Source organism: Xiphophorus maculatus, chromosome 19 (assembly GCF_002775205.1).
Source record: "Xiphophorus maculatus strain JP 163 A chromosome 19, X_maculatus-5.0-male, whole genome shotgun sequence".
In the NCBI taxonomy this organism is placed as follows: domain Eukaryota; kingdom Metazoa; phylum Chordata; class Actinopteri; order Cyprinodontiformes; family Poeciliidae; genus Xiphophorus; species Xiphophorus maculatus.
Window position 1 is genome coordinate 11762095 of NC_036461.1, and position 24210 is coordinate 11786304.

The 24210-nt window shown below is 41.0% G+C and overlaps 2 protein-coding genes across 4 annotated transcripts in view; one reads left to right on the forward strand and one right to left on the reverse strand.

Moving 5' to 3' along the window:
* The window catches only part of tfb1m (transcription factor B1, mitochondrial), a 34868-nt gene extending 29268 nt beyond the window's left edge, over window positions 1–5600 (forward strand). For both annotated transcript variants that reach the window (XM_023352487.1, XM_005799153.3), the window contains exons 7-8: window positions 36–163; window positions 1725–5600. In XM_023352487.1, the coding sequence (XP_023208255.1) occupies window positions 36–163; window positions 1725–1989 (393 nt within the window). In that variant the 3' untranslated portion in view covers window positions 1990–5600. The remainder of the gene's footprint in view (window positions 1–35; window positions 164–1724) is intronic.
* Window positions 4627–24210, reverse strand: part of tiam2 (T cell lymphoma invasion and metastasis 2) — a 76975-nt gene continuing 57391 nt past the window's right edge. For both annotated transcript variants that reach the window (XM_014468818.2, XM_023352485.1), the window contains exons 16-27: window positions 17330–17548; window positions 16146–16214; window positions 14266–14391; window positions 13754–13862; window positions 10917–11096; window positions 10658–10776; window positions 10327–10435; window positions 9993–10051; window positions 9775–9877; window positions 9502–9595; window positions 7736–7890; window positions 4627–6634 (exon numbers count right to left, since the gene is read on the reverse strand). In XM_014468818.2, coding sequence (XP_014324304.1) covers window positions 5940–6634; window positions 7736–7890; window positions 9502–9595; window positions 9775–9877; window positions 9993–10051; window positions 10327–10435; window positions 10658–10776; window positions 10917–11096; window positions 13754–13862; window positions 14266–14391; window positions 16146–16214; window positions 17330–17548 — 2037 coding nt within the window. In that variant the 3' untranslated portion in view covers window positions 4627–5939. The remainder of the gene's footprint in view (window positions 6635–7735; window positions 7891–9501; window positions 9596–9774; window positions 9878–9992; window positions 10052–10326; window positions 10436–10657; window positions 10777–10916; window positions 11097–13753; window positions 13863–14265; window positions 14392–16145; window positions 16215–17329; window positions 17549–24210) is intronic.

Genomic DNA, 24210 nt, shown 5'->3' on the forward strand with positions numbered 1-24210 from the left:
CCGCTTACTGTGTTTGTGTGTGTGTGTGTCCGTAGGTGGACGTGGGAGTAGTTCACTTCACCCCTCTGGTCAAGCCTCAGATTCAACAGTCCTTCAAGCTGGTGGAAAAAGTAGTCAGGAACGTTTTCCAGTTCCGTCGGAAGCACTGCCATAAAGGAATTGGGTGAGCACAGTTATAAAACTTGGTGGGCCCTAGAAGGCCACTATCCTCAAGTTTTTACTTTTTAATCTTGGCTCGTCCTCATCTGCCTTTCTCTCTCTACATTTTTCATTCTGCGCTCTGACAGCAGTGTCTTCATCTCATCATTAATTAGGCTGCTTTTTGATTGACTTTTTTTTTGCACGCAGCACTCTGACAAACACAGATTTTAAGTCTTTCTGTAACCAAACCCTTGACAGTAAAGCAACTTCAGAACTCTGTTCAAAAACCAGTAGCAACAAACCCACTCATCCACATGCATGCAATCGCTGCCCATCGCCCCCGTGGTTGTTGGGGAAGCGTATGTAGGCCTGGATAACAAAAGAACCCAGGCTGTGTGAGAGAGCGGTAATTATGACTCACTGAGGTGGCACAGGAAGACAAGGCAGACTGTTTTATGCAAGAGCAGTAGGTTGGCGGCAGCTTCACCAAATTTCAGAGGCAGCCTTCAGCACTGATGCACCTTAAGAGTCTCTGCAGAGTCTGGAAGTGGCTAATGTTCTCTAACGGACTAAAGATGAATATAGATGAACATTTTCAGACAGAAGAATGTCTACATACTAAAATCTTGAGCTTGTCTGCGTTGAATCTAATATAAAGAAAAATGTAAATCAATGGGGGGTTTTTTATGTCAAAGTGTTTCATCACTGACACTCTTTCACTCTTAGAGCCGTACAAAAGAGTTCACACCCTACAAACTTTTGCCATGTTGCAGTCACAATTTATGTTATTGGGATTTTATGTACTAGACCAACACAAAGTAGTACATTGCTATGAAGTGGAAGGTTTTCAAGGTGTTTTTATAAATATAAATGTTGCGTTCATTTGCATTAAGATCTCCTGAGTCAATACACACAGCTACCTTTCAGTTCAAGAACAGCTGCTAGTTGTTTTGGCCTTGCCACCATCAGCTTAGAACATAGACTGAAAGTTTTGCTCATTCGTGTTTGTATGTTATAATCTGTCAGATTGCATGGAAAACATCTGTTAACATCAATGTTCAAATTTTGCCTCAAATCCTTACCTGGCCAGGTTTGTAGAATACGCCACTAATAGTTGTTCTGTCAACAGATTCCTCTATTTAAAGGCAGATGGTAGCACTAGAATTTATTCAGGGATATCAGAGAAATCACTGCAGAATGCACTCAAAGGGCATTAATTTAGTTTCATTAATAATTTTCCTTCTTCTACAAAACTATGCTTTGTCTTTATTGATCTATCACATACAATCTCATTATTCAAATAGTTCAAAGTTTGTGGTTTTAATATGAAACAATATGAACAAATTAAAGGGAGGTGAATATTTTTGTAAGGCACTGTTGGTTGCAGGGGAGAAAATTAATCATTCATGAGCATATTATTTGTGTGATTTCAATTAACTCCTCAGCTTTAGCAATAATTGCTAAGGAATAATATATTTCTATTTGAATTTTGAAATTCCATTAAAACTGGATGAATATTAATACATCAAAGCCACCTGAATGTGGGAATCTGTACCATCATGTCTCCTGCCAACTGTCCCCAGAATGCTGTTTCCAGAGGCGTGCCGCTTGGAGCTGACGCAGGAGATGATGCAGAGGGCAGACGTGGACCCCGTTCTTCGCCCCACCGAGCTCACCATACCCCATATAAGGGCCTTATCGGACGCCTACGCTCACCTCTGCACCAACGACCCCAGCCTGTTTAGCTACGACTTCAGAGAAGAACTCAGACTGAAGCACCTGGGGAGGAATCACCACACTTCAGTGGACGCGTTTAAGGAGATGCAGAGTGCTCCACAACCGTGCTGAAAACAAGCATGAAAACCAAAAGGAGCCCACTAATAGCCTCTGTTAGTACAGAAAGACAACACATTGCTCTTAGCTTTGACATTTCCACCTGGCACAGACATGCATTTTTAAACATTCTCTTTGCACCCTGGGAGAAATAAGTCACTCGAAACACATGAATGGTGTACGAGCGGTGCTTGCCTTCCATGCGTTTTTAGAAAGGGAAAGAAAGCAGCTAGTTGCCCATAGCAGCTTCTGGCGAGTAAGTATCTCTTTATGTCCCATTTCTTTTTTCATTTCTATCTAACACCTTGTCCTGTGGGAGCTGAAAGAAATGTCAGTGCTTTCAGAGTGATTTAGAGAACGGGAACATGGCAGCTCCACATCCAGGACAATTTTTTTTCATTCTAGTGTGTATTGCTCCGTCACTTGGGAGACGGAGCTTAAAGGGCTGCTGAAATTGCTGCGAATTTGTCAGCTCAAATAAGAAACCAGACAAAATAAGGATCAGAACTCATAGTAAAATATTTTTTAACCATCTTTTTTCTTTTTTTACATTCTCTCATTAAATATTTTATTGATTATGTAAGCCGTTGTTTGCACGTATGTCAAAGCTACTAGTAAATGAGCCAACAAAATATTACCAGTTTTGTTTTTATCAAATTAAAATGCTTTGTAAGCAAAATTAATGTTGTGAATAAACTTGAAGCAGTAGTTATTATTCAAATGTTACATGAAAGTATTTTAAATACTCCTTTTTGAATATTAGAGCAGGTTTTTACCAGCAGAACATGGCGCTGCTGCTCCCTGCCAGTGCGACAGATGGTATGCTTGGGTTGACTTGCCAGAAAGCGACTTCGTTCCGTTTTGATGAGAGATGGGTGATAATCTCTTGCAGCAATGGAAAATTCACATGGATAGAGATACTGCATTCTACAGTTCACTCTTTGGCCTTAAAAGAAATCCTGAGTGGTGCAGTGCTGTGCTGAGCTTTTATTTTGGTAAGTGAGGGAACGTGGCTGATTTTAATGGTGAGAAATTATGTCATGCAGAGGAGCAGCAGGGTAGTGATGTGCTAATGAGGTATGGCTGTGCAGTGGTGCAGACACCTCTTTGGACTCTGCAGTATTTTTATGAGCTATTATAAGGTCTTTGAATGTCAAATTTCATGCATTGTGTATCAACAACGTAATCATAGGGGAGTTCTGTCTCATCAGCATTTCTATTATTAACTCGATAATATTAAACAGACATTTAAGATTTGTTTGAACTGCATGCAAAGCAGGTTTGTTTATAACTAGATCATTTAGCATCAGACTGTGCCTTGCTTTTTCTAAATGCAAGCACATGATTGTATTCATTTTAAAAGGATTTTGTGTGATGGTGCAAAACATTGAAGAGCAAAGAAAATACTGGGTTTCACAAGTAGCTGCTATTAAGAATCTGACTTGTGCCTTTGGATTCTTTACCCTGAGTCAATCTTTTTGGGTTATGTCTTTACCATCCGGAGTCCTTCATTTTTGGCCAATCTTACAGATGAGCATGTTTCTATCAGAGCCATTATTTTGTAGCTGGCAGTTTTGGTGTTGCCATCCTGCTGGAAGGTGAGCCTCCGCCCTCATCTCAAGTCTTTTGTAGCCGCTAACCTGTTATCTTCCAGTCTTGCCCTGTATTTAGATTCATCCACCTCACCATCAACACAGACCAGCTTCCCAGTCCCTCCTGAAGAAAAGTATCCCCACAACATGATACTCGTGTTAGTTTTCTACCATGTGATTTTTAAGCTTGTAACCCAATGAATTTATTCTCATTTGGCCAGCAGACCTTCTTAACCATGTTGTGGATCTCTGCAGTTCCTCTAGTTACCTTTTGGTTGCTTCCCTAATATATGCTGTCCTAACTGGACCTATAAGTTTAATTGGATGACCATATCTCAGTAGGCTTTCAGTTTCATACTTATCTTCTTCACAGTGATGTGTGCTATATAATGCCAGTTTGCCATATGACATAAAATCCCAATAGAATGCACAGTTGCTATGAAAGTTAATGGAGTAAGTATACCTTTTTATGGAAATATCTGCTTTGATTTGTGTGTCACAGTCCTGTACTCTGCCACAAAATAGGCTTCACACTACCAACAAGCTGCTGTCACACACTGGAGAAAACAAGATTCCTTTAGAGTTCAACATCAATAAAAATTATGGAAAAACCATCAAACGGCCGTTTGATTCAGTTGTGTTGGTGAACCCTCAGTTGGTGAACCCTCAACCTGAGGGTTATAGGATAGAAGCTTTGGAGAATTAGACTTGCGTATTTAGTGTTACTGTTATGAACTAAGCACAATCCTTGTTGAAATGCTTAAGAAGTAGCAAAAACAAGAGGTTGACTACTGGGAATAAATAGCTTGTTGGCATATAAAACCATGCATAGGAATAAAGCTTCTCCCAATCTTATATTTCTGTGCCCCACTTCTGTCATAATTATGCATTCTATTGAGTACATACCTTTTCCATCTAAAGGAGGACGTGGAATCCTACATGACAGCCAATCAGGGACCACGTGTCAAATTGAGATGAGACACTTTGCGTCCCTGAACTGCTTCACCATGCAGCCAATAAGAAGGAAGTTAATGCAGAACTGAAGACACTAGTCTCTAGATGTCATTCACAAGATGAAGCTTTTATTTATAAAACATTTCCATAAGAATAGAGCATTCACATTCATTGGTATACTAGCATTAAAAGGCAAGGTAAAGTTGCACAGAAGAGAAGTGGTTTGCCTTTTTTTTTTAATAGTACCTCAAAATGTAGATTTATTCTATGGCAAACTGGCTACAAAAATATCAAATTTATTGCAAATTCCTGCCATATTTCATAACTGTTCAGTGTCACAAATGCTGCATGCAGAAATGTTAGGAGAGATTACAAATGTGATAAACATAAGAATTATAACAATCTTCAGTGACACAACCAAATCCAAATGGCTGCTTTAAAAATGAAGTAAGGAAACAGCAAACCTTAGCATCTTTTTAATTTAAGAGTCAATCAGATCTGTAGCCTAAAGTTCAAGCAGTCACCCAAAAGCTTCTCAACCAAGAATAATTCAAGAAATAACTTAAAAAACAGCAGTAATGATATCAGAACCTGTACAGGTAAAAAAATAATTCAAATATGTAGGCAAACAGTGTACTTTAGTGCACAAAATACAGCAAAAAGGCTTAGTTTTGTCAATCAATTTGCAGTTATTTTTAGATTTGGGCCAAAGAGTTTGGCCTGTGCAGCTCATAAGGTCTATGATCACCTAAATTAAATTTGCTCCTGTGATCTACAGCATTTGGTTACATTACAGTAAATGCATCAGGCAATATGAACTCATGTGGAAACCTCCTGTCTGAATAATTTCAGTCCATGCATAGGAAACTTGATTCTTTCTCCATACCCTGTCACTATGTGTACACTGTTGGTTCACCCTCTCTGTCAGCAATCCTCTGTAACTGACAGTCGAGGACATTCTCCCCATTTTTTTTCACAGAAAAGGTCAGAAATCAAATCAAACCTGCCAATCAGCCCAAGATGTGGAGAGGAGGGAATGTAATATGTCTTTTAGATGGTTTGGTGGAGAAAAAAAAAAAAGAGATGAAGCTGAAAAAGTCAAAACACTTGCACATTGACATCAGTGCTTGGAGGATTTGTTGCAGTCATCAGTGGGGGAGAAATTGTCTCACGTCTCCACTTCAGGTGGAAAACCCAGGTCTGCCAGCCAAGAAATCATTTGCACCTCACCCTCTGTGGCAGGGTGTCAGACTTAGTGACTTCTGAAGTGAGGCACAGTTTCGCACCCTGCCTGGCAGTGACTGCTGTAAGCCACACGGGTTTCCCCACTTGTAATGCTGGGACTTTGTACAGCCCCCTCACCTTTATGATCTACCTCTGGGTCAGATACAGTATTTTTCTTTCTGCCCATTATGGATTCTATGTAGACATAGTATTTCCAGAGTCTGTCGCACAGCTTTCAGCTCGATCAAAGAAACACTCTTCATTCACTACAGATGTCAGGCTTTGGACGCTGAACTCTCTTTCCAGCAGAGTGTTGAGGTCCACAACACCGCATGGTGACACTGAACCAGTCTGACTATCCAATGATCTATTCTGGTTCTTCATGTGCTCCTTGTTTTTCTTCAGACTGTTGGTTTTACCCTTAACTCCATTGTAGTGCCTTCGCAATGGCTTGTGTTGGATCTCAGGAGTGTCCCCAATTCCCTCTGGTTGGACACAAGGTGCCAGAACGCATTTTGACACGGCTTCTTCCGACAGCTTGAGATGGAGGAACTGGGCTTCGATGGCACTTGCTGGGGAACTGCTGTCCCCACTGTCCCTTCTCGTGCCCCCCTCGCTGAAACCATCGTCATCCTCGTCACTTAAAATGTCCGACTCCTTCACAGAGGTGGAGCGAGGTTGTGAGTCAGACTCTTGGGCCTGAGACCAGTTCTGGGGAGCGGTGGAGGCCTGAGAGTCAGAAGAGGTGCAAGCTGGAGGAACGCCAGAAAAACTGTAGGTTCCACTACTTAGGCTGCCATCGTCTGAGTCAGGTCCTAACTTAGGATTCCCGGCCTGGAAGGAGACTTCCTGAAGCGGCTGCTTACACAACCAGGAAGCTCTGGAGGATCCTGATAAAAAAATTAAAGGTAGATGGAGGTCATTAGTGGCAGTCTCTATCGGAACAAAAACATTTAATAAAATATACAATTTGACCTTAAAAGCAAGATAATATCTCTTTTGAAGTTCATAATCTGAAACTAATGACTTTTAAATGAGCTTTCAGTTCTGGTCAACCTTGGTCAGATGTGAACTCTTGTCCAGACCTCTGTGAATGACCTCTAATGGCCGCCAGCCAAGTCAAACCATGTTTCTAACCAGGTGGTGTACCAAGGTCTTAAATTTCAGAAACATTTTAAGTAACTTGTGATTGGTTACAATTTTGATTGTCAACTTGTTAATGTTAAAACTGTTAATTTATTGATGTGATCATGTCTAAGATGAAAGAATACTCATACGAAAGCAAGATAGATTTCAGTTTAATTTCTGATGCTCTAAGAAAATATCTTTAAAATAAATTGATGCTGACTTGCACTTTCATACCATCGTCCACATCTGATCATCAAATGTACGTGTGACTGACATTAAATCGTTTGTCCACTTCAGCAGGACTATTTTGTTTTTCCTCTTTAAGGCTTTCTTTTTACTAGGAGCTTGCAGTAGAAACCTTTTTTCCCCCTTAGTGTCTGACATCTCTGCCCACTTAAATACATTGTTCTCGTTAAGTAACTGAAACTACTATGGCTGTAGGCACACGGCCTGATTGCGGACCAAATAAGGTGTTCCACTAAAGCTGTTGTCTGACTACATCCAACATGTTTCTGAAAACTGATAAAAAAAATCTTCCCCAAATTTCACCTTTTGGTTAGAGATCAGAGTTGGGTAATAAAATATATTAGGCTTCATAGAATCCCTTGAGCTCCTGACAATTCTTTGATTTTAATTGATGTAGTATTGCTTTGAACATTCATTTCCTAGTCAAAGGAAGTTGCATGAGTCTTTGTTTTTGTGTTTAAATTTATTCTATCAATAATACATACATTTTAGTTGTTGGTACAACTTTGCAATGTTTCTCAAAATTTGAATCTTAGGGAAATATAATAAAAAATAAAAGATACAAACATTTTGGGATTTTGAATTTAAAAAAAAGAGTAAATAGTCTTCCAGCTCACCTAGTTTGGCGGAGGTTGGCAACGTTTTGAGTAGAGGGACCAATCGCTCCTTACATTTCTTCTCCAGCGTTCCCTCGCTCCTCATGTTCCTCCTCACATTCTCCCTCAGGATGGAGCGGATGACCTTGATGACATTGACCTTGTTCTCGGGCACACTGAGTAGAGGACAGAAGAAAGTGACCAAGTAGGCACAATGAGATTTGATTTCAGGAACTAGATATAGAAGATATGTGAGGCTTCTCTTTGTGTGTGAAACGGTTGATTTGATTCATTAGAAGTGATTTCAATTTCACAGTATGTAATATGAATTACCAGTTTGGTCACAGCCCTCAGTCACCAGTGTGCTTGTGAAAATAATTTATTAAATGCTAACACTACAGCAGGCATGGCAGTCTTCTATAGGGTAGAAAAAAAGGAGCTTTTGAATGATGGGCTCCTAACTGTTGCTGGGAGAGGCAGGTGAAAATTATTAACCAGGTTACAGACTTTCAAATTTTTTCTATATTATTGAGCAAATTTCCATTTATGATTAGAAGCTGTATTCTAATCTGTCCAGCTCCAACTATTTTCTAGTAAAACAGTTTAAAACAGTTTTTTCTAAAACAAGATCCAATATTCAGTAATAAGTCAGCTTGTCTATTTTTTCCCAGAGATCTACTAGATTTAATTCAAATGTATTTTCACATTTTAAAATTGTACCTGATGAATATATTCCACCTCGGATGTTTTATGGAAACACATTTCAATCCATTCCTGAAGTCTAATGACAAAGTTCTCCATCAGTCAATGAAAATTTTGACAAATTATAATTGGATTATTTTTGATGGTGTAAATATCAGCCATTTTGTCACTTTTACAACTAGATATGTTTTTTTGTTATTGTTTTTAAGTTTCTCTTACAGGTTTTATGTCAAATACTATATCAGATATACTATTATAAGGTAACTTTTTTGGATTTATGTTTGGAGGAAACAGGTAATTTCTTTACCCAGGTGATAAGTTAATTAGAAAAACCCTGACATCCCTCTCTCAACAGTCTGGCTGGAAGAGAAATTTGTTCCCTCTAGCAAGTTCTGGGCCTGTTCCACTAAAAGGAGGAGCCCAGGAGAAATCCTGTTTCTCCAATCACCTCAACTCTTATTTTGATGCAAAGCAGCAGCAGCTCTACTCTTAAGGCTGCGTCCCAATTTCCAATTGAAGACACGCAAAGTTTGACCTTTCCAATCAGGAATGACATTTACAAGCTTGCTAACATATCGAAGCACCTGTAGCTGTGAGGGGGCAGGGAGACCCTGTACATTTTAGACTACAAGAAAATTCATTTCTGCTTGACAATTTTTAACTAAGTCTCCACATGAAACTCTTTATTTTTTGTTATTATTGAATACAACATATTGTAATTAAAAATTTTAGTTTTTGAATGGATTTTTCTTATTATTAGACTATTAGACCATTTTCCTGCACCAAAGTAAAAACAAACAATTTTCTATTTTATAGGGATTTTATCTGATCAACTCCATACAGCAGAAGAAAAGATACACTGTTTTTAAGAGTGGCATGCATTATTAATCCACTTTACATACACAGACTTTTTTTCTATCAAAAAAAAATCCCCAGTAAAATATGTAGCTTGAGGTTGTAATGTTAGGAAATTGGGTACAAATTAAGAGAGAAGAGCCCTTCAGTAGAGCATCCTCCAGTAGATAAACTAAATTATGAATTCATAAAAGCATTAACACGAACTACCTAAATGGTAAATCTCTGACCTGCTACACAGTTGGAAGACCGTCTCCGGTCTGCCTTCCACTTCAGACCTGGAGTGGATCAGCTCCCAAATGCAGCTGCTTTCCGTGCCTGTTCCTGGAAAAAGAGACGGAGAGAGATGGGACAGAAATGAAGGCAGAGCTTTTAATCAAACAGTTCAAATATGTTTTATGCTTTCAGAAGGAGATAAGAAGAGGGAGGGGGGGCTGAGCTGAAATGTGAAAAGCGGGGCAGTGTGAGGAGGGGGATAATATGGCGATGTGCCAGCCTCATACCTGCAGCGTTGCCCAGCCTGACCTGCAGTGCAGAGAGAGGAATGAGCCGCCGGAACTTAAACGGGTCTGAGTCGCCGTGACAAAGTGCCGAACGAGGATTCGTCTGGTCATGGAGCAGAGAAAAACAAAGCCATGTTGGAATAAAAGGAGAAAATGCCACTTTTCAAACTAAACACAATATTTGTGTCATGGGAAAGTATAACAGACGCTATTCTTACCATTTTCTTCTTCAGCTTGCAGTTTTCCCTGTAGACCAATATCACTGCTTTCTTGAAGACTGGTGGGGGAGAAGGGAAATAAAAAAAGCACATCAGCATCTTAGATTTTGACTGCAAATACCTCCTGGGAACCCACAGAAGCATTTCAACTGCCAGTTTGAAGCCTTAAAGCATACATCAGCATTACAGCTATGGATATTTAAATTCAAAGAGAGTCTCAGTCAGAGCGCTGTTCACATGCACCTCTGCGCACTTCTCTAACAAACCAAATTCACTTGTTCTACATGGACTTTAATTGTGCAAACATCCACGAATGACACGCTGCAAGACTCACCAAATACAGTAATTTCGGGATCTTTTCTCATGCGGCCCAGCGATGGATGAGGGTTGAGCCAGACCACTGAGGAATGCATGAGAAACTCACCCATGGAAATCTCTGTGACCTGACGGGAACAGAAAAGGAAAGTTCAAAAATGAGCTGAGGATGGAGAAGAACAAGCTGTATGTTCTTTTTTTTTTTTTTTTGCAACAATGTGAGAAGCATGTAAATAAGACAACTCTCATGCATTTGTAATCGGCCAAGCTGCTAAATTCAGTTGAGACTACATGCATCTCCACTATTCTGACATTATAATTTCAGTTCTTATTTGGAAAAGCAGATTTACCTCTTTATCAAGGCCCGTCTGCTCCGCAACCAGCTGGTCAAACACGGAGCCGAAATCCTCGTAGATCTTCTGCATCTCGTTGATGTGACTCGCCACCTTCTCCATGGCCTTCAGAGCCTCTGCAAGGGCACGCAACACATCAGGGTTTCACATGCAGTATTTGGTTAAGATTTGATACTTGATCATTATGTGCATTAAATCAAATCATCGAAAAAGTGTGAACGTGTGCAGATTCTGAACCATGCATGTGTTTTCCTACCGGTGAGGTGGTAGTGCTCCTCGCTGTCTGCATCGGTAAGGGAGACCAGCTCTCGGAGCAGCAGGGGGTACTTAAGGACCCTCTGCACCGGTTTAATCAAGTACGACTCCAGGGTGGACGAGTGCTGCTTAGTAGGGTTCCTTGCATCCAGGAATTGTTTAAAGGCCTGATCCGTCTTTGCTTTAATTTAAAAGGAAAAATATAAAATTGCATGAGATATTTCACCACTTTATTATCATCCTTTGAGTTCCCTGATAAACCTTTGACAGACCAAAGTTGAATCTACATGTGTGTCTCAATAAATATGAATATCATGAATAGTTGATTTATTTCGGCCATTCAGTTCATTAAGTCTAAGTTCAACTCATAAAAAAATCATTAGATTTTCAAACATTTATTATTCGGAATTTTCCATAGTTAAATAAAAATAAATAAATAAAACCATGAAAAACGAGAAAGATTTTACGGTAAGTTAGAAATGTTCACCTGCTCAAAGTACTGTATGTTTATGACCTGTACGGAATCTGCATTCAAAACTTTGTTGGGGTTTCCTCCAATATATGACATCCTGTGGCTATGTGGTGTTGCTCATTACCTTTGACCACTGAGCTAAAATGTGAGGCTTTATATTATGTTAATAAAAAGCCTGCCCCATTATTATAACATAAGATTAAATTTTTATTGGTTTAAGAAACCAAACTTTAGATTTACATTTGCTGTAAAGCATGATCATCTAAAATAATAAAAAAATATATGCTGCATTGAAATATGTTGCCCTTTGTAGGGGATTGGCCTTATCTTTTTGATTAAATCCTATTTGTAGTTGCACATCAGTGTTGTCAAACATTAATGAGAGGAAATTTGAGTAAAAAATGAAAGAAAAACACATTAAAAATAGTCATAACATAGGTTTTACTTTTTACAACTGAACTACTGAAATAGATTGTTTTTCTTCTTAAATGAATGGTACTTGGATTTCCTGAAATGCTGCTGCAGATGTCAGTCTTGTAAGGGCAGAATCACGGTGCAAAAACTTGTCTCCAGCAGGTGGTAGTGCAGCTTTCTTCTACATCTACTCCACTGATACTGCGTCAGTAAATTACCTCTATGATATAACAAATGGCAAAGTTGTTGTTTTTTTTTTTAATTGACTCGCTAAGTAGAAGCAACTCAACCTCTCAGATCTGACCTGCACAGTTCTTGCCAACAGTGTGAACGAGAGTAAAGTTTGATGCATGCAGCAAAATGAGTTGTCTGTAAAGGCGGTGACATTTTCCCACTGCGGTATGCTTCCACAGAGAGGAGGGAGGGGGCCATTACAGCAGTAATTATAACACTTTCAGCTACAGACAGCCGGCTGCATCGGAACCTCCTGCAGTAATTGGCAGGCGATTAACAAGTCGAACGAATAAACAGAAGCCGAGGTAACTCACGGTCTGCGGGGGAAAGGAGGGTGATGAAAACTGCACCTGTTTATGGGCTGTGCAGGGAGTTCTCCATGATTCAGAGCAAACTAGCTATCAGAGATTACACAAAGCAGCTTTTATCTGCACTGTGCAAATTTTGTGCTACCCGCTATTGTATTAGCTCGTGAGCGCCAACTATAATAAAGGTACACCTCATCATTTTAAGCTTTAGATAACTGTTGGTTACTTTCCTGCTGCCAACAATTTATAACCCTGTTATATTAAAAACTAAATGTTCTACTTTCAAAATTTTATTGACACTTGTTGGAACAAAACACTATTTGCAGGATCAAAATATTCAAGAAAGTTCTCAAAGTGTTTATTTTTGCTCCAGGTAACTCTGACCCGTCATCGACTTTGGAGAGTTAATCCGATTAAATATCCCTCCTGCTACTTACTTCAAGGAATACCCCAAACTGTTATGTTAATATGGCAGATTTAAGCTCTCGCCACCCTCCCATGTTGGCAAAGCAGTCACTCTTCTTACATTGTCCTGTTTTACTGGGCAGCATTCCCAAGTAATGCCAGACATCTTGGCATGCACAAATTAACTTTTAATTTTTCTACACGGACATGCGTGCTGTGAAAAGCAAGCAGTCAAGTGAACAGGATCATTTCAAAGTTGGACATGTCTTCGTTTTGAAATCGCAAATCACAGAATTTCTGCGCCGGACGTAGGAGATTGAAAACTGGAAAGGTATCAGTCAGCTCACTTTCATCCACATGCCTCACTCTGGGATATTTGCTTTCATAAATAATTGACTTGCTTCCTAAGAGTTGATGCCCAGAAATAGAGAAGGGAGTGCCGTGGGTATATCACTGATGCAACTCAGGTGTAAGGGAGCTGACGAGAAAAAAGTTTGGAAGCAGGTACTTAACATGCACTGATCCTCTGCTTCACAGGATGCTATGTAGCGCTTATTGCAGGGTTCCTACACAGTCATGGAAAATCATGGAATTTAAGAATTATCCAGGTTTGGGCTGGAAAAAGTATTGAAGATGGACTTTTCCTTGCTTTATTTCTCATTTGCCATAATATTCCACAACATCCTCGATCCATCTATTTGTCCACTCTCATCCTTCACCCAGTCATCTACCCATTGGCCATCTATCCATCCATCCATCTCACTGGCCATCTCTCCAGCCATTAGCCATCAATCCACCCATCTATCCATTTCCCCATCATTTATCTATCTATCCATCCAGTCTGTGGGGTTTTTCATCCTCTGTATATGAAGCCTACCCACAAAATATCGGTCATAATTCTCACTTTTTTGGTATTTAACATTTTAAATGGCTGGAAAGAACAGAACTGTGTGGATCTGAATCTGGAAAAGTAATGGCGAGAACTCCGTTATCAGGATTCCTTACCTCTCTTTAGGACCTGCTGGACTTTGATGTGGTTTGCACAGAACCCGCTGTAGAGCTTGAAGTGGTCCGCATAATAGAGGAACGAACCCCCCAGAGAAAACAGCAGCTTCTGCCAGGAAATAGAAAAAAAAAAAAAGATGGATTGAGGTTTCCACACAGACAGAAAGTGGCTTTATACAAGATGAAAGAGCATGAACACGTGAAGTCATGACCGTCCTCCATCTCTCCTGGGAGACCATTCAGAAGCCCCCTCTGAAGCCTTCCTCTCCACTAACCTTTCTGGGTTCAGGGCTGAACCGCAGATTTAATCAATAGACTCCACAACTCGTCATGCTAAGCCTATAAATCAGGACATTGTACTGCTGTCACAACTCTTCATTTGTCTAATAAATCTCCAAAACTCAACGGTCACATCTTTTTATGGTTAAAGTAACTCAGATTACCTGTTTGGTGTGTTTAAAAGATGTTAAGCTTTAATCGATCAGGGTATAAATATCGCTGTGTCTGTGTACCTTAAACTGTGAGGGCGTCTCCAGGGTGCTGAAGTCAGGCTTGGAGGCAGTCCTCTCCTCCAGGGTCTGCAGGAAGACCCTCTGGAAGTCCAGCATCTCAGGAAGGCTGCCAAACAAACTCTCCATCTGACAAGGAGAGCAGGATGGCAGGGATGAAGAGTTATGGATGGAAAAGAAAAGGAAGGAAAGGAGTGAGAAATGGTGGAACAGTGGGAAGTTGATCGATGGGGATGTATGAAAGGCGAACAGCACAGACAGAGTGGGAGGAGAGAGAGAGAGAGTGTGAGGTTATGTGGAAACAAAATAAAGCTAGGATGACTTGTAATTCATAACAGTCAGTCACACATTCCCTCTGGAGTGTTAGAAAATCTCCTCTGTGATGGCTCCATCTCTGACAAAGCCTGTTAGTGACGAGCCATATGAATATGCCGTCTACTATACAGCCCAGGTCGACAGTATCGTTCATTAAAAGCCATTAAGGGGCCAACACTGCCCTGTCCGTTCTATGTCTGGACACGTCCCTGTGTCTCATAATGGGTATGTTATTTGCCCTCGGTCTCAGCAGGACTATCGACTTCTGTATCTCAGGAGGAGTGTCCCATGTCTGAGGTCAAGCCCAGCAAGTGTGATTACATTAGCATACTGCAGAAACACTCTGCATTTACATCTCAGCGAATTCACAAAATTCAGAATAAGTAATTTTATGTAAGACTAATAAAGAAAAAGTTTATAAAACAGGATTGTGACATTACAGCCTAGTCAATCAGACAGTTATTGACAAGATGTTCAGAGAAAAGTTAAATTCAAGCTTTGCTTCCAAATCCTCTCAACGCTACAATTTTTGCACCTATTTCTACCTCACCTTTTCTTTCCACTCAACTTTTCAGAAAGATGATTGGATACAACACTCCACCGTGACAAGCCAATTTCTTTAAAAAATTAATTGTTGTGGCCTTTTTTTTTTTTTTTTTACATTTTTTTGTATTTATTTTATGTGGGGGGGGGTTTATCAGATGACATTTCTTTAAAAAAAAAAAAAAGGTTTCTGGCGATGATCATGGCTCTAAGTGATGGTCATAAAAACATTGAAATAAATCACCCTGTGCTTAATAAACTTCTGTGATATTTCAGTAATGAAGCCTAGGCGCAAATTCAAACTGGAAGACTCTTTTATCCCCACCAGGACCCGTTAATTGAAGCGACCTGCCCACAATCGTCGACCTATCAACGCCGGACCAAGCCACGTCACGTCCAATCATCGACCAAGTCCCAGCTGATAAGGACCTTCATTCATGGCGTCCTTCGCTCTCCAGCCGAGCTCAACCCACCACCACCCCTTCTCCTCCATTCGCCCGGTCCTGAGGCCCGCACCCTTCTTCAACCTCCACCACCAGTGCCGGGCCCTGGGGGATGACGTTCCTAACAGCATCGGGGATGCTCATCTGAAGCCTATCGCTAACGCTGCGATAACCGTTATCCCCAGCCGGGGCCCAAGCGCCAAAGACTTTAAATTCTGTTTGTCAATAAACTCTTCTAATTGTCTTCTCATCTCCGTCTGAGTCTCTCCAGATTGAAATATATTAAGATTAGCTATTATGCTGTCATAGATAAATCAAGGTTGTTTTTAACTGAAGAAAAATTACACATGTAATAAAGAGCATGAACAGCAATCAGTGGATTAAGATGAGTGTCTTTACACCTAAGCTGGCCTTTATTGCTGCGCTCCTTTGTGGCATTCGAAGGTCAGGGTTGGAGAATGTTAATTTCTCCTGCAACCAGTTAAAGTGGCAATAAGGGAGATGATCCGGTTGAGTTCATCGATGAGTAATAAATACTCAATGATTTTGACCTTTTCTGCAGGACAGAGATCTGCAGCCTACCTCGTCCTGTGTGAGGAAGGTTTCACTCTGCAGCGGTTTCAGGTAGATCTCAAACAAGCAGTCCAGGTCCTATAAGTGGGGAAATAAGCAGAAGATGGTCAGTCATCTGTGCTTTATTCCTGAACATGCTCATCCTTTAAAATCCCCTCCATCATCAGAGTTCTGCCATCATAACCTCCGCAATCACCTCATTTCCCTCTCTTTCCCCTCTCTATCCCTGCAGCCCGCTCCCTTAATATGGCTGTAGCTTGTCTTAGAATCAGCGAGAATATTCTCATTAGGCTGATTTATGAGCATCCTCCTCTTCCCTCCTTCCCTTCAGCACCCCAGCCAGCAGTGCATGGATTCAGACGAAATGACCTGAATCAAGCTGCTCTGGGAAGGCAATCTCCTCCCTCAATTACGACTCAATGGTAGGCTGAAGAGGGAGGGGGAACAGATAAAGACAACAAGGAAATTTGGAAGAAGGGAAAGAAATGCCACAAGGGCTGTAGAGTGCAGAAGTTTGAAGGGTTCCGGCACATTTTTAATTTCATAGTTTCAAGGCAAAAAAAATGTGCAAAGGCAGAGAGAAACAGGGAACAAAGAAAACAACGAAGGAAAGACTTGAGGGGGAAGAAAAGAAAGAAGAACACAATAAAGCAAGCATACAGGAAATGACAATGATCAAGAGCAAGAAGGACAGAAGAAAGTGAGATATGGCAAAAAAATGATGGGTTGGGGTAAAGAAAGATTAAAAGAAGGAAATACAAGAGGACAACTTTTGGACAAAGAAATCAGGAAGTCTCGAAATGCAACTGGTTTTCTTTTCTTTTTGTTCTTCCATACTTGTTAAGCCCTGAAAACTCATGAAAGGCTGTAGGCTCCCTGAGTTTATGATTGTGGCTTTTATTGTGTAGCAGAAAAATAGGCAGTGTAATCAAAAACACCAAGTCAGGATATAATTAAATAATACCAGATAGGTGTAACAGGGAAATGAATAATTTTTAATGCTCAGACTTTTATATCCCACACTCTCCAGTGGCTTCAATCAAAGTGAATGTCTTCAAAAAAAAAAAAAAAAGGTGACATCGGATCACTTTACTAAATCTTTAGGAAGTGTGAAGCGGAGTTTGATGAAATATTAATTCACTTCTCTTACATCTAGTACTAATATTACAGCTGTCCACTCTTTGTAGACTCACCTTCACGTAGGACTTCTCCGTGTCCACCAGCTCCTGGATGACCTTGCGCAGCCTCTCCGTGACGCTCATGTGCTTGGGGCAAGGTCTGAGCAGCGCGGCCTCTCTGGCGGGACTTGAGCCTGACTCGCCTCCCTGAGTTTCCTTCACATCATCCATCACACCCCCGGCTGCTGAGCCTTCTTGGAAGGAATTGTAAATGGTGCACACCGTGTCCACGCTCTGTAGGGGGCGACAGAGAGGGCAGAGTATTTAGGTTAGGCAGCTTGGGGATTAGAACAGCCGAAAGAATAAAATGGTGGATCGCACCTAAACTGCATGAATCCACACACACGCTTCAATAAAATAAATTCTTCATATCTTCACCTCTAATGACTGACATTTCAAAGCTTTATATTATAATTACGTAAATAAATCCATGGACAATCTTGGGCTTTCTGAAAACATTGGAGATTTACTCATGCACTCAATAATTGGCTTTGTAGACTTCACAGCGCATCTAAGATACTACCTAAATCTCAGCAGATCGCCTTGATGCACATTTGATTGTTCCTCTGACACTATAACAAATATCAGAAGTTTGTCAGGAAATCCCACGTTGACATGTAATACTTTGTTAGCGTGTTTAATGTGTGCTAATTTACAGCTAAATAAAAGGAAGCTCAAACATACTTTTCTGACAGGTGGAGCCCCGTGGATTACTCAGCGTCATATAATTTACAGAGATGTTCTCTACAGGCAGATGATCTGCTTTACTTTGTATTCATTCCACCTGTACAGCCTCAGGAAAACGAACATATGCTTTAGGCAACATATTGCAAAGTTCCGCCTGTGGCTGGTTGAGACGGTACAGTCTGTTAGCGGCTGTGGCAGAAAGTGAGCAATTAAGAAGTTGTCACTTATATTACATGGGAAGCAATGAGGAGAAAGAAATCCACTTTCTACATTGTTTACCAACTATGAATTCACATTCACTTCACTTTAGTTTGGTTTAATTTAGTTGATGCAATGAGAGATCAGCTGGCAATCATAATTGATCAGTTTTAGCTTAATTGGTGCTGAGCTGTGATTGGCTGGTCAGAAGTAAAAACCTATTTAAAAGAGTGCATTATCTACAACATGCACATATACAGTATGTCTGTGGGTCATTCAGGTGGCGAACAAGAGAGAATGAGATTTTTTTTTTGTTTAGGATGGTTGAATGATTTTCATGTTGCCAGCTGTGCTAATTGCTAAAATAACAATTGCAAAGTTTTACAAAATTCAAAGATGATAAATCGGCCACAAAATTCTGATTGGTGCATCTCAAGATCTAAGTGCTCTAGCTCCATAATGGCTATTACTTCTAGCTGCAGGTGAGTGACATGATGTGCATTACAATCTATGGCCAGCTCCTGACATCAGCTGAGGCTGATAGGTGCCAGCAAAGGCAGTTTTTCCAATCTATTGCTCAGCAACACTGAGCAGTGGGACAGTCCAAGTGCCAAGAAAAACAGCTGCTCAGCAATCTCCAACTTCCTCCTGTGTGTGTGTATTCGTGTGTGTGTGCAGGTATTCTAAAATGTTGCTTCAGGAAGCAGTCAAATGCAGCTCACCCCACTAAAGCATGTACGGCAACAGGCATGGATCGATAGGCTCTCCATTCTGGCACTGTGGCCGCCGAAGCGCATGCCTGCACACAATGCGAGCAGCGTGTAAAAGCCTGTCTGAGTCATTTAGCTCGGGCACTGGTGTGAGCTGCCACCCCTCCACAAACTCCCAGGGAGTTCACAGACAATCAGGACTTCCGTTAATAAGCCGGCGGCTCATCAGCTGGCTCATTATAACACGGCATTCCAGAGATGTACCTCCCTGAATGTAAGCGCAGAATCCTCGTCTCTGGGAAACAACTAAAAAAAAAAGAAAAACAGGAGGCAGTTCTTGGGAGTATTAGCTGTTAATTGCAAGGGGACTGAATGTCTCCCTGCTTGCTGAGAACGTCTCCAATTTGACTTGACAGGCAACCTTATGTTCTCGTAAACATGAACCCACAGCTACACGAGCATCCAGGCAGAAGCTGATCGTTTGCTGAGCCGATCGGCAGCATTTTCTTAAATGCGACTTAGTGCGTGTCAGCTTTCTCTTAGCTTGTAAACACTGCTGCTGACACACTTTCCCTTTGAAGATCAGAAAGCCTGCCGGTGACAACGCTGCACGCAGTGGCAGTCAGCCCTCATTTAGTGATATACGCTTTGGGAAAACTCCCACCAGGCAGATGGACAGGGGAGAAATGGCCTGAAGGAAGCACTGAGGTTAAAGGATATCAGAGCAACAAATTCATCAAACAGCCCACTCATGCATCCAGACAGGGAAGGGAGTAGGCTTTGGGAGAGTGATAACACTCGCATGTGACGCTTATTTCTGCTCCAGACACCCACAGGGAAGGGTTGTCGGGTTCTCTTCAAACAAGTATGTGCCTGGTAGCATAAATCTCCACTCAAATGCTTAATTAATTCTCATCACATTCTAGTACTGGCCCAATACGTGCAGCTGAAGCTCACATACGACTATGAGAGCGTGGAGGAGTCAAAGCTCGAGAACAGAGACTGAAGATGCTTACATTTTGCTCAGAGAAACCCAATTTCGTTCACTTCAATCCACAAAAAAAAAAAATAAAAAAATTATTCGCCGGAGCTTGACTAGATAAGGTGGGCAGAGAGAAACAGACGGCAAGAGAGGACGGGTGGGGGCTCCACACTCATGACTCAGAAACTGCAACTGCCTCACAACAATCCAACCAACACAGCCTGACAGCCAGCCCAAATAACCAATTAAAAGCTAAGGACGTGAGCCAGAAGAGACGGAGGAAAAGCCAGGGAGAGCTGTGAAGAAGAAGTGGATCTGACATTGCTGCTGTGAATTCCTATTCAGGGGTTTTCTTGCTGACAGGTGTCAGCTCCGCGTTACGTTTGTACCTTAGCTCATGCCCTCCAGTCGATTCAGAACATACGGCTCTGCAGAACTTTACAGATTAGAAAACAAGGCGTGATCAGAGAAGGGCTTGATTTACTTGCCTGATAGCATTCTGGCCAACAGCTAGCTGGATTTTTTTAAAATTCTGAATTCATTGCATGCAAACGCGTAGAGATTCGGAACAATTTGTCACCACACAGCGTAAAAATCTGTAAAAGACCTTGAAAGCAACTCATGTTTTATTGCAGCAGAGTAATCTGCTGCAATAAAATTTGGAGCAGATGAGACTAAATTTGAGCTTTTCAGCAACAAACACTCCAGAAACAAAGGACAAATATGTGGAAAAGCACCTCATGCCCACTGTAAGACACAGTGGAGGGTCTGTGATGCTGTGGGAGTGTTTCCGGTCCAAGATTAGGGGTACTTTGTTACAGTCAGGATGTCTTTGAAATGACAGGAAATAATCCAGAAAGTTAAAAATGTGTTGCTAATGGATCTTTCAGCAGAAAAAAAATCCAAAACATCAACCCAGAAGTGGTTCACCACATACAAAATCAATGTTTTCCCCATTCACATCTTAGCCTTCAGATCCAAACCTTTTAGCCTTGAAGGTGAGATGGGGGTAAAGAGGAACGGTGAAAGATCTCTCTGTGTGCTCTAACTTTGAGAAGTGTTATGGAGGAAAAGTTTAAAAAAGGATTTTCCCACCTACGCCTAATAGATACGTATAAATGTAAGGTCAACATTTTCTTTCAAGCTATGTAAAATCTACCTGCAAATAAAAAAGCTGAACTTAAAGAGTGATTTTGCCTTCACGCTGTTAACTATTTAAATACCAACCAAGAAGCTCCTTTTAAATTTGAGCAGCGACACAAAAAGCAAAGCGAAGCATCAAACACAAGAGCGTAAAGTGCCACTACCTCCCCCAGCCTTCTGGTCACCAGGAAGAGGAGTCTGTAGAGCAGCCTCCATGCTGCTGTGGCGTGCCGCCGGGTCCTGCGAGCCAGCGAACAGCCTTTCCTGTGCAGCTTGCCTCCCCTGAACGTCGGCATGACCGATCAGCTCTATGACACCTGCCGTATATCAGTTATACGGTTTCACCACCTGGAAATTCTTAAAATCCACTAAGCTTCTTAGATTTTCTTCACCTTCCTTATGTTCTTCTCATTTGCAGCCCATCTCCCAGTTATGCCTGGATCACACGCTTCGGTTCTGAGTCCACCTCTGCCTCCCCGATCAAACCGGGTCCAATAGGGACAGACTGATTGATTTGCCGTTCTGGGAGCGTGGGCAGAGAAAAAGCGCCTGCTGCCGGCTTGATTTGCATGTCAATCAGAAGAGGAAAGTCTGACCACTTTGGGGACTCGTTCCACTCGCAGCTTTCACAGTCCATCTTCGGCATCATCACTGCAGTCTGGGTCCCCACACCTCGCCTCCATCTCTCACCTTCCTCCTCAGCTACAGAGGAACTCTGGTGTGGCTTCCAGAGAGCTTAACGGAGAGGCCAGGGGCTGGATTGGTGTCCTGCCTCTCAATAGCAGCAATACAATGTAGAGTGTTCTGGCTTGTTACCTCCACACACAGAGGAATGGCTGACTCAAAAATGGGAAGCTCTGAGCCAGCGGGGGTAACAGGGCAGGAATGTTAACTATGGCCTCGCACAAAAATAAAACATGACATCTATTGCTTGGTGAACAACGTAGTTTCACGAGGAATTAATAAACAGATGAAAACTTTCTACTAAAAGACCTGCACTTCTAGAAAGTGAGTGATATGAAGGTGATTATCACCTTGAGCACTGCAATAAGTTATGATTAGTGCATACAGCAGTGAATAAATGTGCATTAAGATTTGTTTACAATTCCTTCCCTTCTTAGGTGTATCACAAACTTTAGCCAGAGATCAATGTCAACCAATTTGGAGGTTAAACTGAAAAATATGTTTTCTCCCAATTTATAACTGCATCAAAACGTGTATTAGTTGGACTTATTTAAGTTAAATAAAAATTAGATACAAACTATTGTCACATGTTTTGATACATTCTCCCATTTCCAAAATCACTACCAGACCACTTTTTTTCCCACTTTTATGAATAAAAAAAAAAATTCTAGTTCCTGGAAATCACTTCACTAAGTTTATAGTTTCACCCTGCTTATGACACACACCTTCACATTGTAGTAACCTGCCAAAGCACGAGGCAATCACATCAACTCCAGCCAGCTGCTACAGCAGGTGATAGTTATTTGCTTAATACAGCACTTTGCATTAATAATCATATCTATTTAGTTTTGGGGGGGGAAAAAACAATCCATTGTTAGTAAAACTTCTAGTTTCAAAACAACTGATACAATTAACTTCTAGAAAAAAAAATATGAATTCAGTATTTTCTTTAGCTTTTAATAAAATCTAAGAGTGACTAACAGCTTTCTCTTACTACACAAATAACTGTCTTTTCTTGGGTTGTAAAACTGACGTGACATAGAGGCCTATTCCCGTTACCCATTCTGCAAAATGAGAAAGTAAAAGTAAAAGTAATAATCAGTTTTACTGGCCAGGTCTGTGCACACAAAAATGAATCTGCTTTAAATGCCCTCAGCAGTACTCGTATCTAATTTTAAGAAACATGATGGTTTTGGACATGTTGGCATCCATCTGGGAATTCAAAATTCAAGTATGGTTCTGTAATCTCTGGAGAAAACATGGAAACTGCTATGCTAAGTAAGCAATTGTGAAAATAAGATGCTGAAGACAGCTTTAAAAAAAAAAAGGTATTTCTGTAAACGTTTTACCTTTGTTTTCAAATAATAAAGCCCCATTTTACAGCCACAGCTCTTTATGGTCTTAAATTACAGCTCTTGCAGTTAAAATCTGTACCAGCCAAGCTTTATAAAAATCTGTAATCGGCCACTCAAGCCAAGTGTCTCTCATTGGTGGTTTGTGACCTTAAAGTTGCTCAGCAAATGCAATTCTTTAAAATTGAGATGATGTGTGAATCACAACACCAAGTAACAAAATTTAAATCAGATTTCATGAAGTGTTTTCAAAGCCTTTTTTTCCACACAAACACTTGCAAGAGATGCAAAAAGATCTGAAAGCGTGGGGGGGAGGCAAGACAAACGATAAACACCATCTCTATCACCCCTTTAATGCTCTGAGTCAATATGTGCAGAACTGCTGCTTTGCAATGAAACGCTGCACAAAATCAAAGGAAAAGCCTTACACGTCACCCGCAGAGGAGCTCTGCCTTTGCTGATATAAACAAACACATGTGGGGAGGCAGAGGATGGAAAAGACAGGATGAAATTCAGGCATGCCCCCGTGGGTGGCTTTACCAATCCCTCGCAGAAAACAGCCCTGTCCTGACACTGTAAGGCAGTAAGAGAGCAGCAGCAGCAGCCACCCGGCTGCAGGTGATTCATGTGCCATCTTAGCGGGCTGTAGAACCACAATGCCACCTTCTTTTCAAAGCTTCCCCAATAAAAGAAAACACTGACTCGTAAATCAAACGGAGGGGAGGAGAGAGAAAGATGAGGGGGAGGGCCGGTCCCGTTGCGCTTCACTCTAGCCCATTTACACCTTTTATTATTCATCCTTAACAAATATTATTCAGCAAAGTCTCAGAGGACTTAAAGAGAGGAGTGTATTTTAATAATAAAGCCAGCTTCGGATTAAAGCACCTGTTCTACTCTATTCAGATCCACTTCACTGCATGACTACCGGAACAAAGGCAAAAGGAATGACAGCATTATGCAGCATTCTAAATGCAACATGTCTAAAAATAAACACATTTAATTAGAGAGGTTTTTCTGATGACAAAGTGCATGAACTTCTAAATGGCAACATTTTTCTTCCATCCTAAGAATACACTGAAGCCGGGTGAATCGAAGGTGAAATATGAATTAGTACCACTATTCAGTTTTCAGTGTTTTTCA